Raw genomic sequence first — 14,791 nt, forward strand, 5'->3', positions numbered from 1 at the left:
AACAACTTAGTAAATTATAATATCTTTTATAATTAAAATTATTATTTAATATGATATATAGAACTTTAGTCTTTATGTTTTATTTTAATATATATTTGTATTACGTTAATATCTTTTAAATTGACAAGTAATTCACTTATAATTTTTTATTTTTTATAAATTTATGTCAAAATTTAGTAATTCCTATGAATTAATCTTATCTAAAAATTATAATAATAATAATAATTATAATAATAATAATAATAATAATAATAATGATGATGATGATGATGATGATGATGATGGTTGAAAAATTTTAATTATTATTTTATTATATAAATAATGACTCGAGCTCGAGCTCGAGAATTCATTGGCGAGCTCGAGCTCGAGCTCCATCTTGGCGAGCTCGTCGAGCTCGAGCTCGAGCTCGAGCTCGAAGTTCCAGAGTCGAGCTCGAGCTCGAGCTCGATAAAAATGGTCGAGCTCGACTCGAGCTCGACTCATTGACAGCCCTAGTGTTGACACAATCGCCTCCCAAACCTAAGAGGGCAACATAACTCTGGGTACAGTAAATGGACGGAACAATACAACCGATCTTTCATCCTTCATGTTAGAAGCTTTATGAAGGATGAAAGATGTAGGCAGAATATTCCACAAACAACGTCACATACGACTCGTCCGCTCATTGTACATAGACGTTGCCAATGTATCCCTCCAAGAATTCCATGAGGGGTTGCTCTCAATGTTCTACACGCAATCGACATCAGCCTCCGCACGTTCATCTCCATGACTAGGCAACTCGTTGGGCAGTGGATCATCGGGCATTTCGATCTTTAAAAAATTGTGCAACAAGCAACAAGCCAAGATGATCTAATTTTGCACCTTAATGGGGTAGAATGATTGACTTCTTAGAATTTCCCATTGCATTTTAAGTAGACCAAACGTACGCTCGATGACATTGCTCGCGGAAGAGTGCTTTAAGTTGTGAAACTCATGTTTATTTTGCGGTCTACTAGCTCCACTGTCCCATTCTCGTAGGTGATACCGTTACACCTCTGTATGGGGTCAAGAAACCTTTAGCATTCGTGTAGCCATTATTAGATAAGTAGTACTGCACAATGCGTAATCGAACGTTACAAAGTGAATTAATTATTTAGAAGAAGAAAATGTTGTAATTGAATGGGCTATAGGTAGATGGTATAGCTGAAGGTGACACCTGTAGGAACTCTTAGTCTACCCTGTCTGTGGACGGTATCACGTAAAACACGACTATCCGCTGCGCTCCCCTCCCAACCAGAAAGAACGTATATGAATTGCATATTAGGATTGCAGACACCAAGTAAATTCACGGCCATGTGGCCTTTGCGTGTTCAATACCGTCCCTTTTCAACTTCAGGTACTCGGACGTCAATGAAGGTTCCATCCAACACCCCGAGACAACCCTACGGCGAGTAAGATAATCACAGATGTAAGGTGTATATAAGAAGCACATTGAATTTGAAATTGATCATATTTAATTTTTTGAAAATTAAGAAAAAAGGTAATATGGTGTACTACTACCTTAAAACCATCTCCAGCGTGGGTCCATGCAATCGTCGATAATTGGCGTCGATCGAGCTAGGAGTATGTTGTACAATTTGATTATTGCTTTAAGGATCCGGTGAAAATGTTTGTGGATCGTGCGGCCGGAACGTAGAAAATCATGCTTCACCACACAAATCTTTTTATGATGGGCCACAACACTAAGAAAAATTGCGACTTGCTCTGGCACGGTACAAAATTTGCTTTCAGAAATCACACCGGAATATTGGAACAAATAGCACAGCCGACCGAAGGCGTTACGGTCATATGTACGTTGCGCAGGCATGACTCATCATTAACAGAAACTAGCCGGTGAAGGTGACTAATCTGGTCCGGTACCCGAATATTGGTTATGTATCTCGGAGGTCCAATCCGAAGACGACAAGGTTTACGTGTGTTCAGGTGTTTTGTAACATAAGTGAACATAGTGAGAGCGATTGTAAGCTTGTCGAGAATTTGTTGTACAATAATTAAAGCCAAAATAACTCTTTGAAATGACCTTATCCTAAACATGAAAAAAACTTTTATTCACAATGACAATAGTTTGGATGATTGCAAAGGCAAGGACAATGAAAAATCACCAAACATTGGGTCAACAACATCATAAAACACAGAACATTGCTATATTGTAAATAACCTAGGTACAAAATCCAAAAATACAGGCATAATTGCATGAAACAAATTGCCCACTTTTTGGGCGAATATGGTAAACATTAAAGAATAACAAAGGCACATACCCGTGTAACCATTATATTAAAACGACCAAACCTAATTAGCTAAATGTTATAGTATGCTCAACCCAAGTAAAATTTGACGGCAGTAAAGAGTATAAGGCACAAAAGTACTGAAATGTTCCACTGAGAAAGTAATGACTTGAAAGAAACCCACCTTCAGATCGTGAACAATTAAAGTACGAACCACAAACAATAACGATTCTCGGGAACAAGAACTCACTGGACAACGTAAATGGGACCTCCGGGTGTGATTCCTGCACCCCTCACAAAAAGACCAGAAAAAAAACATTAATTTTTCAATTTAGGAAAAGTGGACAACGAAGACGAGATACCATACAACCCAGTGATTGAACAGTAAGATACGTAGATACAAACTAACGTACTGACGAACATTGGCGACGATGAACTCACCTCGAGGCGATGCTACCGGTAGCTACCTGGAAGACATGTCCTTAAAGCGGGATTTTGAAGAACATGGAGAAGATGATGGTTTCAAATGGAAAAGCGAGAGCGAAGTAAAGGCGGTAGGGGTGTGTATAAGGCCAACAATGTCATTTCAAGTGCTGATTTGAGGGTATTATAGTCAAAGTAACACATCTTGAACGCTGGGATACATTGTCCGGATGCGAATCCCACCCCAATTGACGAGATACTTATCAGGCGATTAATCCCACTTCGTCCCGGGCTTCACTAGGTAGTAACGGGCCGCCTCATTCGCAAGTAAACGCTCTGCTGACCAGGCTTACTCCGTATATACTGCCTAATCCACCATAGTAAACATGGCCTAAGAGTTCACAAAAATTGGGTTGGTGTTCGCGTAAGATTTCCTACCCAAATTATCTGATCAGATACCTGAATTTATATATTAAAAAAATAAAAATTATGTGTTTTTTTATGTTTGAGTCTAAGTCTGTACACATTTCCTTCTCTTTTCAATCTTCTATTCTTCTTCTTCCCTTCTAACCTCAACAAAAATCTCTTCTTTATCTAAATCCTAAATTTATAAAATATCATAAAAAAACAAAGAAATTAGAACACCAAATTCAAAAGTTAGTATTATTTTTTTCTTTTATTGTTTAGTTAATTATATATTCAAATTTCTATTATTTATTGTATCAAAAACTTAAATTTTAAAAACTAAAAAGAATTAAGTAAAAAACTTTTATTATTTTTTTTAACAATATATGTATATATATATATATATATATATAAAGAGGCAAAATTTTGCCTCTGTAAGAACAGAGGTTCGAAGAAACAGAGGCAAAGTTGCCTCTGAATTAATGCATTTAGAGGCAAAATATGCCTCTATTTTTTCTTAATTATTCTAAAAAAATAAAATAATTTGGGTACCCGACATAAAAAGTGGGTCAGGATCAAGTAGCTAAAAATAGCTATCAAAAAGTTTGAGCACCGAATCCGAACTACTTGAACTTTTATTACCCCACCTGACTCCCACCCCCATTCATGAATGGGCTTGGGGTTTCTAACTCAATTATTTTGATAATGTAAATGCAAAATTTCTAGTTTTTCAATGAAAATAAATAATATTAATAAATGAGCCCTTTTTTTTTCATTTAATCTTATATTTAACTCGTAATATATATAAAAGTATTTTAATTACATCACTGCTCATAAATTCAAATCTCACTGAAAATATAAAGTTAATCTATTTTATTTGCACATATTATAAGTTGATGGTGGCTAATTTATGATATTTGATTCAATAAAAATTGACATTAATTCTTGTTGTGTTGGTGAAATTATGATAATCTGTTTAAATGGGATTTGCCTTCTTTTAACAACTACCTTTTTACTCTATTAAAAAATAAAAACTCGTATGATGTCTTAATTTAGTTGTCAAAGTTGATATTATTCCATGAAAATATTTGAAATCATGACTTTAAGTCACACAAAACTTGTAGGAATTGTCCCATTGTATGAGGATTTATTATCATTGTTATTTATTATATTAATATATTGCTAAATTTATTAAAATATTGATGTAGTTATGTAATTATCAAATTTATAAAAGAATGACAATGATAAAATGAAATAGTGAATATTTCTATACTTTATCCTTCCCAAAATTGATTTTTTTGTTTTCCTTTTTCTGCAAACTAATAAATTTTTGAGTTATAATTATTTCTTTCTTGAGCCAAAATAACAAACTTTTTCTTTCAAACTTACACTTATAAAGCATTACAATAACTTACTAACATTTTGCCCGGAATCCTTAACCCACATGGTTAACGTTGCTCCAATATTACAAAACCTAAAGCGTGCTTCACGCGTTCAATTTTTTATACATACATAACTAATAACTTGGTCAAGGAAAGTGGAACTGAGCAGCAGCCCACCAACCCATTCAATCATGGTTGCCAATCTGTACTAAGAATTCAGTTCATGTCCCAAACAACTCAATTCTTTACTAAAGAATATGCCGACTTTTCACAATTTTAACTACAAATCATTGTGTTGATACACAGTTGCATTCTGTCTGAAAAGAAACATCAAAGAACCTCACTCCCACAAAGTTTAGGAGGGCTTTCGTAGGCCAATTTTCATGAGAAAATATCCGGAGTAGGCCTTGTTCTTGGCCCCATATGCACTTTTTTCACATGTTTCTCTTGAATCTTTGGTTGGGTGCCGTAAAGATCCTCTCTTGATTGCTACCCTTTTGTTTTGTCTTTCTGAATTTTTCCCTTTTTTTTCGGCTGCTGTCTCTATTTAGTATTTCCTCGATTTTTCATTTTAGTCCATAGATATTTGTCTTATTTCTTTATTTAATGCAAGAATGCATTTAGATTAATAAATCCCATTTTGCTGCAAATGCCTGACACCAAGATTTTGCTCTCATCTAACCATTTCAGGAAAAAGGTAGGTAGTATTTCTTTATTGACACCCTTTTTTTGTCTGTATACAGTCGAGGGTTTCATTTTACTCTCCTCTCTCGTGTATAAAAGATATTTGTGTATCTTCCTCAAGCCCTCCTCTGAGCAAAGCTATCTTCCCATTCCATCCCCCCAACCTTATCTCCACCACCCTATCTCTCTTTCTCTCTTGTGCTCGCTTCATAAAATTAAATTGGTGAGTTTCTTGAGGGAATTCTGCGTTGAAACAAGAAGAGAAAGAGAGGGGGTGGAGAAATGCAGGGCGTTTTGCAATCAAAAGGGCTTCTTTCATTGCCTTCAAACCCAAGAACGAGAGCTTTTGCTCCACAGCCATCACAGGGTTTAAGGTATAGGTTCTATCCTTTAAATCCCTCGTTAAAACCAGGGCTGCTTAATGGATCTTCTTTATCGCTTAACGCGTTCTCAAAGTTTCAAGGATTTATTGCAAAGCCTCAATTGGTTGGGCAAAAGAGCAGAAATTATCCCTTGTTTAGAGCTGAGGCGGCAGCAGCAGCAGCAGATGGGCAGTCTTTGTATGGAGAGAAAGAATCTCCCAAGTTCATGGGTATTGAGGTGGAGACTCTCAAGAAAATAATACCGCTTGGGATGATGTTTTTCTGTATTCTGTTTAATTACACCATTCTCAGGGATACTAAGGATGTTTTGGTGGTGACAGCCAAAGGGTCTAGTGCTGAAATCATACCTTTCTTGAAAACATGGGTGAATTTGCCTATGGCTATTGGGTTCATGCTCTTGTACACCAAATTGGCTAATGTGTTGTCAAAACAGGCTCTTTTCTACACTGTCATTCTTCCATTTATAGGCTTTTTTGGGGCGTTTGGGTTTGTATTGTATCCACTCAGCCAGTATTTCCATCCCACAGCTCTGGCTGATAAGCTCCTTAATATTTTGGGCCCAAGATTTCTTGGCCCTCTTGCAATTTTGAGGATCTGGAGTTTCTGCTTGTTCTATGTGATGGCTGAACTTTGGGGGAGTGTGGTTATATCTGTCCTGTTCTGGGGGTTTGCTAATCAGGTAATAGTCTCATATCAGTATTACATTTTGTCTGTGCATGTGTTTCTCAAATCATGCATTTAGTTTGATAAAACATAAATGATTGGATCAACCGTTGATTATTTCTTTGTTTATTCATCTGTTGTTGTTTGTCCTGATTTGAAACTATTGGTGATATGTACTTAGACTGTAATGTGGAACTGGATTGAAGTTGCTCAAATTATAACAAGAAATTCATTGTTTTAGTTAGCAAAAAAACTCTGTTTTCAAGAAACTATTTCGTTTCCTGGGCTTTGTTATTGTTTCCATTAGCCTGAATCACGATACAGTCTTGTATGGTTGGGAGTTTATGCATGCACTTGATGGCCGTTGCTCTGCTGATGAGTTATTCACTGATTCATATCTTGCTGAAGAAAGTTTGTAGGATCTGAAGTATACAACTTAGCAATTTTTTCACAGAAATGTGCTAAGTTGTTTTCCTATTAAATAATGCTCACTTTTTAGCAGATTTTTTTATGATATCGCTTTCGTCGTGCTTTTGTCCACTGGTAGTATGCTATTCCCGTATCTTTCCCAATAAAGGAGGAGATAAGGAAGAAAATATCTTAGCATATAAGAGATTGGAAACTTATTGTGATTTTGCTATCAGGTCATGTGTCTGTATATTTACTTCTTTCATCTTGATGAAAAATGTACTGGATCATTTACCACTAGTTAAATGCATTCTCGCAGATCACTACTGTTGAAGAAGCAAAGAAGTTCTATCCTCTTTTTGGACTTGGTGCTAACATTGCCCTTGTTTTCTCTGGTCGAACGGTGAAATACTTCTCTCAAATGAGGCAAAACTTGGGTCCTGGGGTTGACGGCTGGGCCATCTCCTTGAAGGGAATGATGAGTATTGTGGTGCTGATGGGGTTTGCGATTTGTTTCCTGTATTGGTGGGTGAATAATAATGTTGCTCTTCCCACCCGTAGCCAGAAGAAGAAGGTAATTGGCTGCAAGAATCATGCTACTTTTGCTTGATTCTTGCGATATTATGTCTTAAAATATAAGTTTCCTATAAGTTTCAATGCAGGCAGTTCTTGTACTTGTTTCCATAGTGGCTATGTTGCTTTAATTGTCTGTTAACAGTTTTATTCGGTTTTGTCAGGAGAAGCCAAAAATGGGGACAATGGAAAGTTTAAAGTTCTTGGTGTCTTCTAGATATATAAGAGATCTTGCGACCTTGGTTGTAGCATATGGTATCAGCATAAACCTCGTCGAGGTTACATGGAAATCAAAGCTCAAAGCTCAGGTAAAACAAACCTCGCCCATTGTCATCTGCACCATCCGTCAGTGATTATGTGAATTTTCAATTTCTTTCATTTCTCACGGCTCTCTAAATTGTACAGTTTCCAACACCAAATGAGTACTCTTCATTTATGGGCGACTTCTCAACCGCTACTGGGATAGCAACTTTCACTATGATGCTGTTGAGTCAATGGATCTTTAACAAATACGGGTGGGGAACAGCAGCAAAAATCACGCCGACCGTCTTGCTTCTAACCGGAGTTGGCTTCTTCTCCCTGATTCTGTTTGGCGACCCTCTTGCTCCAGGTCTTGCCAAGATTGGGATGACTCCACTTTTAGCTGCCGTTTACGTGGGAGCAATGCAAAACATTTTTAGTAAGAGTGCCAAGTACAGCTTATTTGATCCGTGCAAGGAAATGGCCTACATTCCTTTGGACGAAGACACCAAGGTTCGGAAACTTAAGTTACCTAATAACTGTTCGACAAATATGAACTTGTTCGCTTCTGAACGTACGACGAACATGCCATTTCATTGAATGGATGATTATGTTAACTTCTTTAATCCATGTTTAGAACTTGATAAACAGCATGGCGTTGAGCTGAAATTGATTTAAACTATGCTCGCCATCTTTGTCTCTTTTTCTTGTGTAGTAGTTAAATAAACTCTGTTGTCAGGTCAAAGGAAAGGCAGCGATCGATGTTGTTTGCAACCCGTTGGGGAAGTCCGGAGGCGCTTTAATTCAGCAGTTCATGATTTTAACCTTCGGATCACTTGCAAACTCGACTCCATATCTCGGAGGCATACTTCTTGTGATTGTTCTTGCGTGGTTGGGAGCCGCAAAGTCATTAGATGGCCAGTTCACCGCTTTGAGGCAAGAAGAAGAGCTTGAGAAGGAGATGGAAAGGGCCGCTGTGAAGATCCCGGTCGTGTCTCCGAACGAAGCTGGTAACGGTTCTCTTGCTGATGGACCGACCCTAAATCCCACCGGAGGCGACTCATCGTCGGGCGCCTCGTCTCCGCACGTGTGATCATATTTTTCCATTACCTGCAAAACAGGAGTAATAATTCAAAGTACTTCAGAAAGATTTATCAGGTGGATTGATGGTGTTAGGATTTTTCTGTCCAGAAATCCTTATTTGTAAGAATTTGTTTTAGCCTCTTAAATAATCAGAGCCAGTTAGTCTTGTCACTGACTGAATTGAGCCCCTCTGATAGATATAAAAATCTTTGCCCAATGTATTTTGTTTTCTTTAGCTTTGTAGTTGAGGGATAGCATCCTATCCAGAGGGCATGTTTATAGTAAGCTCAATTCAAATCCATACCTTTTCTTTTACACACACACACACACACACACACATCTTAAAAAAATAGGTTGAGTTAGACCCAATCAATCCAACAAAAACTTAGAGGGTGTTTGAATAAGTTCATAAGATTTTCAAATTATATAATTTTTTTTTGTATAAGGAGCTTTTTTGTGATTTGATATAATTATAAATGTTCTTTTATTGTTTGAAAAATTATTAATATTTTTTGATTTTAAACGATGGTCTAACAACCAGCCCAATTTGTTAGTTTTCCATCTATTTTTGGTGAATTTATCAAAATGCCCTTGTTGACTATCAATTATAATTTTACTCATCTTAAAAATTTTATGAAACATTTTCTATGGATTAAGTTGATCATTTTTCTATAATTTTTAAATTTTTTTCATCCAACTCACTTGATTTTTTTTTTATAATTTTTGTTTAAGAAAAATCAATAAGCGCAAAATTGACAATTTTAGATATATATTCAAAAATTAAATAATTTAATCAAATATCCAAAGGGAAATTGGTATTTTTTCACAAAATGAGAGGACTTTTGAAATCATGCTAAGTATCAGGGGAGCTTGTTGTAATTTATCATTTTTTTTTTAAAGGAGTATATAAGATTCAAAAATAAGATATTAGAAGTTTATAATTTCGTTTTAAAAAGCATGGAGTTACCAATTAATTTTCAAAATTTTACCGAGTTCGTTCGATTTCTTTTCAAATTAATTATAAAATTATCATTACTACATCTTATAAGTTTCATAATTTTATTTTATCCAAGCAACAGGGCTATTTTTAAAATAAAATTTAGGGATAATTACATTCCCTTCACATGTGATTTGGTGGAATTACACGTAAATTCTCTATTACTTGAAAAATTACATCTTGTATCCTTGAGGTTTACTTTCTTCTAACAAATAGATCTCCTCGTTAGTTGAAATTCCCTGAATTTGTTGTTATTAACGAAAAGCACTGGATGGAAATTGATAAACATACCATCAATTGACTTATTATTAACTTATTGCAGATCAAACAAACATTTTTTTTGGTTAAAATATCTTTGCAATGATGAAAATATACATCCTCAGATGCATTAACATGCGAAGATGTATAAGGGTAATTTGGTCATAAGAAGATATATTTGTCATGCAATAAATTAATAATAATTCAATCACGTATATATATGGATTTTTCTTTGATATTTTTTTGTTTATCAGTAAATTCGGTAAATTCTGGCTACTAGAGAGACTTATTTGTTAGACGAAAATAAATTTCATAGATGTGATTTTTTAAATTATAAAAAGTCTATATGTAGTTATACCAAATCTCATGAAAAGTGTAATTATTCTAAAATTTAACATTTTGTAAAGTTCAGAAATATCTTATCTTATAAGATGTATCCGCGTACATTTATGCAATGCATGAAATAAATTTAGCCAAATATCCTCTTTATCGTGCCCCCAGAGAGGCCAACCCAATAGTTATGACACAAGACTTCCTTAAGAGAAATTTCATGTTCAAATTTTGGATGTATGCGTGTTTTAGGTGCGCGAGTGTAAAGAAAAAAAAAGAAAACAGACACCCTCTTAATTGTCATGAAATGCTTCTGGCTTGAGGAGTTGGTGAAATATTATTCATTTTAATCGTTACGACTCTACCAACATATTACATATGTTGAGTATCTACCGAATCAAATATTATGGGTCGAATTCTCACGACAATTCGAGGTCTGTCGACCAAAGTGATATCTCACTGGAGAAACATAGGCAAGAGCATTTGTTCATCTAGCTAGGAACTTCCAAGTACCAGGTTAAAATTGTACCACATCAAACCCACTGATTTCTTGTTTTTTATTAATAATTACAGTGTAAGAATGAATTCGTCTTGTACCTCACCCTTCTCTTGTGAACTCTGAAGAATACAAGTCCCAGCAAATCCGTGACATATTTCATTAAATGCTGCAACAAATGTAGACAAACTTGTAGCAGCTCATCACATGGTTCTTCTCGCCATTTATGGTGCCAAATGTTATTACAACATATGCATCACAAAAATCATCTTAGCCAACTTATGCGTGCTTTTGAAATAACGGGTTATTTTTAGCGAGGTTCATAATCATTTTAAATAGCGGATAATTCTTAGTGAGTATTGGGACGTCGAGTTTCAAACGACACCCTTCGATTTGAATCGAACCCACATTCAGGTTACATATACGAAGGTTTAATTGTGATCATATTGAAACATATCACACTCTTCGATCTGTGTGGGGTCGATATGTATGAAGGGTTGTGATCATTCGAGGACTTGAATATGTTACGTGAAATATTTATGAATTTCAAGTTTTTGTTTCTTGAAAGGTTCGCTCAAATCCAAATCTTTTCATTACGATGAAGTCCGAGAATGAGTTTTACATCTCAAGAAGTATGTAACAAAAGATAAAACTTTAAGGCCACATTGCAGCTTCAGCAAAATGAGGAAGAGAAAGAGGACAATGATTTTTAATGCAAATATGCCCTCCAGTGACCTATCATGGCTTATTCTCTACTAGATGAAGAACAAAACTCATCACAACACCACACAAACCGTTGATAGTGACTTCAGAAGGGATCTCCCCGTTCCTCTTAATTTCCAATCTTATCCTCCTTCTCCCCTCTCCAATATTATGTTCACAGATCACTGATAAGGAAGGTTTCTACCAAAAGCAAGGGCATTCTTGTCAAGTACAAAAAGTTCCTGCACTTGCCGCGTAGTTCGTGCACTTGCCAAGTGATGACCTGATAGGCACAGATTATCTATCTACACTAAGTTATGCAGCGTTATTGAGTGCACATAACTACTTCACATTTGTCCCAAAATGCAGAATTCCTCGCCGGAATCCGTCACGTTATCCAACAAGTTAGCACGGTCGCCGAGCGATCAACGCTGGTCCGATGATGCCGACATTTTAGACATGGATGGTTTCATCAAGACTCTCTTAGGAATCCAGGGGAAGGGAGTTAGGCCTGACTTGATTGGCTCAATCATCACACATTATGCCTCTAAATGGATTCCTGACCTAGCTGGAGACGAGCCAAAAAGTGCGGTTTCCAGCTTCCAAGACTCGCCGGAGAGTATCACTGTCTCATGGATGAAGCAGAAGCTCTTGATTGAGACTCTAGTTGGAATTCTGCCCTCAGAGAAGGACTCTGTCCCCTGCAACTTCCTGCTACGTCTCCTACGTCTTGCTAACATGGTCGGCGTGGAGGCTAAGTGTCTTGCTAAGCTTGAAAAGCGTGTTTCTTGGCAGCTCGATCGGGCTTCGTTGAAAGAATTGATGATACCATGTTTTAGCCACACGTGTGCCACGTTGCTCGACTGTGAGCTCGTGCTTCGGCTGGTGAGAGGGTTCTTGAGCTCGGAGGAAACCGTTAGGAGTGGCGCTGCCCTTGCGAAAGTGGCAAAGCTTGTGGATTGTTATCTTGCTGAGGCTGCCGTTGATTCCCATTTGACATTGCCTGAGTTTTTCGCGCTCGCTTGTGCCGTTCCAAGCCATGCACGTTCAACAGATGACGGACTCTATCGTGCGGTGGATATATATCTCAAAGTAAGTCGTATTTCACTTTTCATTATTTAGTACGCATCACTAGCTAAATATGGTAATTTTTGAGACGCCTCAATTGAGCGAGTCATTACCTTTAGTAAATATATTATACATAAATGATTGTGATTGTTTAAAAATAGAATAAATTGGGACTGAAAGTATCAAAATGTGTATTGGGGAATTGCTGTGTTGTCAGCAACACACGATTCTTGAGAGGTATTCCTGGGCAATGTCATGTGTATGAGACTTACCTTTCCCTTGACAAGAACAAACCAAGAGTGCCTGAAATTGGCTTTTGTGCTGTCAATTTGGAACGGGTGTGTTATGGTTATGCATACAGAACTGTTGGCGCTAATACATTATCAAGTGGTCTCGCCATTGCATAAATCTCACGGGCCCGGTCCAATCAAAGTGGGCCGGTCTGTATTGGTTTATGTGTATATGTTTTGGGTTTCACAGGACTAATAATTTGACTTTTTATAATGTTAATATGAGAACCAAATATTTAGATCGTTATTGAATTTGTTAATTTATATCTAAAAAAGATACTATATTATAAACACTAACACGAGTGGTATGGGTCTGGATCGAACAGGCCCGCAATAGTACATCGGGCCCAAGGCTTCTATCTAGGTACAATATACTCTCTTTACACTCGGTTTCTCAAACACAAGATATTCATCTCATTTCCCTCTCCCACAACACATTTATGTACTCATGGTGAACAGGCACATCCAGGATTGCCAAAGCAAGACAGGAAGAGACTTTGCACTTTAATCGACAGCAGAAAGCTCTCAGCAGAGGCATCACTTCATGCAACTCGGAACGAGAGGCTTCCAGTTCGGGCCGTGATCCAAGTCCTCCTCTCGGAGCAAACCAAGCTCAGCAAGCAAGTCGACTGGAGTGGGCCCTTGAGCAGCGGCCGTAGCCCGGCGGTGGGGCCCGAGGGCCCGGCCCGGTGCATGTCGAGACGCGAGATGTTCACGCAGCAGATGGAGATGAAGAGGTTGAAGGAGGATGTTCTGAGGCTGCAGAGCCAGTGCATGAAAATGGAAGGCGTGATTGAGCAGATGTTGGAAAAAAAGAAGGGAAGTTTCAGGTGGAAGAAGCTTTTGGAGTTGCAGTGTTTGAGGCCCGCAAATGATCATGATAGGTTTTTGAATCACTATGTTGAGGCTTGAGGAGTGATTTGGTGTATTTGTTGGTTTATTTCCACTGGGGTTATAATTTGTAATGTTTTTTTTTCAATTTTTTTTAAATAATACTAACTATTATTAGTGTTTAAATTTCTTATTTTTTCTTGGTAAAGATAAATTTTATTACAGAAAATATACGTACAAAAGCTATATAGCATCACATGGTCGCCCATACTACCCTCCGAATTCTATACATTGTCAAAACTTGTATAGAATCCGGCCTATGATGAGCTAATAATTTAATACGAATTTGCTTAATCACTAGCTCGACAATGCCCATTGGGATTTATGAATTTGAAATTAAATATTTGAAATTCTTAATAATAAATCAAATACACTAGCCCAAATTTACTATCAACTATGATTTCATTGGCTACGGACTAACATTATAGTGAATAATTATATATCATTAACCATGATTAAATAAATATCGACGTAAAAAGTTAGATTCTTTATCATGGAAACTATTTTTGTCAGGGCTATAAATCATATCAAATATTTTAACAAAACTTGTAAAAACTACATCCAAGAACCATTGCATGACCGTCATCAATAAATATTTACACAATTATTTACTTTTAATATAATAATTAGTCATAATTAAATATTAAATTCCATCGACTGATATTAGTTACCAATCCAGTCTTTCTAAATTTTTTTGAAGCAATTCCAGTTTAACTAATAATATTGGTAATGTTTATCTGTAAGTTGTTTAGATTTATTATTTTAAACTCTATCCTATTTTTAAAAATTTATTGATTTTAAATTATTTATTTAAAATTTGATGAAAAATCAATCTAATTGAACATATTCTTGGCACCATAACTTATTTCTTAACTCTTGTAATTTTAATTCATGCTTGATAAATTGTATTTTTAGAAATAGGGTTTTAAATCTTTGATAGCATCATAAAGGATATCCAGACCTCTCTATTCCATATTTATCAGTAATTACAACCAAGCCTTAAGAAAAGTGGAATATTGCAAAACGGCCAATACCTATTTTCATATTACTATTCTACATCTACTATTCCTATCAATATTAGATATATAGACTATGTTTTGTTTCGTGTTTGGACATTTCCTGAAACAAGATAAAACACATCCAATGTTTGTTTTTATGTTTTTTATACCTTATCTGTGTGTTATTTTATTTTTCAACTTTTTATATATAATATAAAAGAGACATGATTTGACAATGCACATTGCTTTTTGT

At 36.2% G+C, this 14,791-nt stretch overlaps 2 protein-coding genes across 2 annotated transcripts; both read left to right on the top strand.

Moving 5' to 3' along the window:
- On the top strand, positions 5,200–8,807 carry LOC105157554 (plastidic ATP/ADP-transporter-like). The gene is made up of 5 exons (XM_011073962.2): positions 5,200–6,220; positions 6,932–7,186; positions 7,350–7,493; positions 7,591–7,938; positions 8,165–8,807. The coding sequence occupies exons 1-5, from the start codon at positions 5,441–5,443 to the stop codon at positions 8,516–8,518; spliced, it is 1,881 nt and encodes a 626-aa protein (XP_011072264.1). The 5' UTR covers positions 5,200–5,440; the 3' UTR covers positions 8,519–8,807.
- LOC105157555 (root phototropism protein 3) lies at positions 11,169–13,661 on the top strand. The gene is made up of 2 exons (XM_011073963.2): positions 11,169–12,383; positions 13,109–13,661. The coding sequence occupies exons 1-2, from the start codon at positions 11,655–11,657 to the stop codon at positions 13,559–13,561; spliced, it is 1,182 nt and encodes a 393-aa protein (XP_011072265.1). The 5' UTR covers positions 11,169–11,654; the 3' UTR covers positions 13,562–13,661.

The sequence above is a fragment of the Sesamum indicum genome, linkage group LG3, assembly GCF_000512975.1.
Source record: "Sesamum indicum cultivar Zhongzhi No. 13 linkage group LG3, S_indicum_v1.0, whole genome shotgun sequence".
Lineage (NCBI taxonomy): Eukaryota > Viridiplantae > Streptophyta > Magnoliopsida > Lamiales > Pedaliaceae > Sesamum > Sesamum indicum.

Excerpts from the sequence above, each read along its gene's own strand:
- LOC105157555 (XM_011073963.2), top strand. The coding sequence starts at position 11,655 with ATGCAGAATTCCTCGCCGGAATCCGTCACGTTATCCAACAAGTTAGCA. Across the intron at positions 12,384-13,108 it reads CGGTGGATATATATCTCAAA|GCACATCCAGGATTGCCAAA; the intron begins GTAAGTCGTATT and ends CATGGTGAACAG.
- LOC105157554 (XM_011073962.2), top strand. The coding sequence starts at position 5,441 with ATGCAGGGCGTTTTGCAATCAAAAGGGCTTCTTTCATTGCCTTCAAAC. Across the intron at positions 7,187-7,349 it reads CCCGTAGCCAGAAGAAGAAG|GAGAAGCCAAAAATGGGGAC; the intron begins GTAATTGGCTGC and ends CGGTTTTGTCAG. Across the intron at positions 7,494-7,590 it reads AATCAAAGCTCAAAGCTCAG|TTTCCAACACCAAATGAGTA; the intron begins GTAAAACAAACC and ends TAAATTGTACAG.